Here is a 1,805-nt window from a genome sequence, read left to right as displayed (position 1 = left end):
TGTGCCACATTGTGGAGGACGCCACAGGCCATCACAATGTGACACACATTCTCAGGTCTGTAGAGTAGCATCCCCCCCGACCTGTCCAGGCATCGCCACCGTCCCTTCAGCAGGCCGATTGCCCTCTCCACAATTATTCGCGTCCGGGAATGGAGGTCATTATACCTCCTCTCTTGGTCGGTGTTGGGGTTCGTAAGAGGGGTCATCAGCCACGTTCCCCTAGGGTCAGATGAAGCCGCAGAATACAATACACAACGTAAAAACCACACAATGAATGCAGAAGTGCACCGCGGGCGACATTTCTAACTTTACGCCCGCTTTTTACACGAATAAAGCATTTACTCACCCAGAAGCCACCCATCGCGCACAGTGCCAGCCTCCAGCCTGTTCCCAACCATGCTGTTGGTCAGAATGAATGAATCGTGCGTTGAACCAGGCCACCTTGCCACCATGTTAAGGAGCTGCATTTGCGCATCACATATCACTTGGACATTGATAGAATGAAAGTGTTTCCTGTTAACGTAAACAAATTCATCCTGTGATGGCGCTTTTATGGCAATATGTGTGCAGTCAACAGCTCCGATTACATTAGGGAAACCGGCTGTTGCTGCAAATTGCGCTTTAATGTGGGCCTGTTCAACAGCATTGTATGGGAATTTGATGTACCTGGATGACATTCGGATGATTCCGTCCCACACAGCTGGCATGGCTCGGCTCAGGGTGGACTGGCACACTCCTGACCGATCGGCCAGCTCCCGCTGGAAGGCCCCTGTTGCCAGGAACCCCAGCGTGGTCAGCACCTGTGTGGGCACGGACAACCCCTGGCTCCTGGCTGTGTGGCGCTCTAGGGCCGGCCGCAGCTCTGCGCACAGCTCCAGTAATACTGGCCTGGGGAAACGAAATCGGCTCATGAGCCAATCGTCATCATTTGCGAGTAAGTCCTCGCGTTCCCTAAATATACGTTCCCTTCGGATGTGACCATTTGCGATGTCCTCTAACAACGATAACACAGCCATTGGTAAAATAATTTTCTTCATCCATTGCGCATGCTTTTATAGCCACCCATATAATTGCAAGGTGTGTTAATTGTTCATTAGTGTGTCTCTGATGTGCAAATCACTCTGATGAGTCATTGTTTTCACCTTTTTTCCCAGTTTCCCAGCGTCACCTCTAAGTGTCGCCAAAGGAACAATAGCTGTAGAAACGTGCGTACGACAGCTCTGGAGCTGGCGTGGGGACCGCACATTTTTACGGTCATTTCACGTTTTGTACATCTGAACGTGAGCGTGGAAAAGGACGTACGCCACGTTTTTGTGCGTACGCAGCCTTAGTACATGAGGCCCCTGGCAGTGGCGATTCTGGGGGGTGGCCTGGGGTGGCCAGGGCCACCCCTGAAAGCTCATTGGCCACCCCTGTGGCCACCCCAGATCTGATAGGTAGTTGGTCAAGTTCGTCAACACAAGAAATAAGAGAAATGCTGTCAATCAATGATGACAGCTGATCAACTGCTTTAGGGTCAGTTTTACATTTTTAACTAACACAGTAATGGTCGTACTGAGGCTGTGAGAGCTGATTTCTGCTCGGCGGACATTTAGCTATGCAGGTCACGTGACCCATGAGATGAGCGCGCTGCGCATGCTGCTGGTCCGTGAAGGGGAGGACGACGACGGTCACAGTGACAACGTTACGTGAACAATATAAAAGCAATAAGGACGTTGAAATCGTTGAGGTATGGTAATTTAATGTTTAGTTATATCGTAGTTCCCTCTGAATGTGTAGGAAAACTTTATCCAGCACTAAGTAGC

At 50.4% G+C, this 1,805-nt stretch overlaps 1 protein-coding gene across 2 annotated transcripts; it reads right to left on the bottom strand.

Annotated features, from left to right (window-relative positions):
* Window positions 1–278: 278 nt before the first annotated feature.
* LOC115546775 (putative nuclease HARBI1) lies at window positions 279–1,047 on the bottom strand. 2 transcript variants are annotated; one of them, XM_030360534.1, is made up of 2 exons: window positions 667–1,047; window positions 279–513 (listed from the first exon to the last, which is right to left on the bottom strand). In XM_030360534.1, exons 1-2 carry the CDS (start codon window positions 1,035–1,037, stop codon window positions 339–341), a joined length of 546 nt encoding a protein of 181 aa, XP_030216394.1. In that variant the 5' UTR covers window positions 1,038–1,047; the 3' UTR covers window positions 279–338. The 2 variants fall into 2 exon arrangements, with proteins under 2 accessions (XP_030216394.1, XP_030216395.1); XM_030360535.1 differs by having other exon boundaries at window positions 279–399; window positions 667–1,038.
* Window positions 1,048–1,805: the final 758 nt, after the last annotated feature.

This window comes from Gadus morhua, chromosome 7 (genome assembly GCF_902167405.1).
Source record: "Gadus morhua chromosome 7, gadMor3.0, whole genome shotgun sequence".
In the NCBI taxonomy this organism is placed as follows: domain Eukaryota; kingdom Metazoa; phylum Chordata; class Actinopteri; order Gadiformes; family Gadidae; genus Gadus; species Gadus morhua.
The sequence above is the reverse complement of the archived record's forward strand: the minus strand, read 5'-3'. Positions and strand labels throughout refer to the sequence as shown.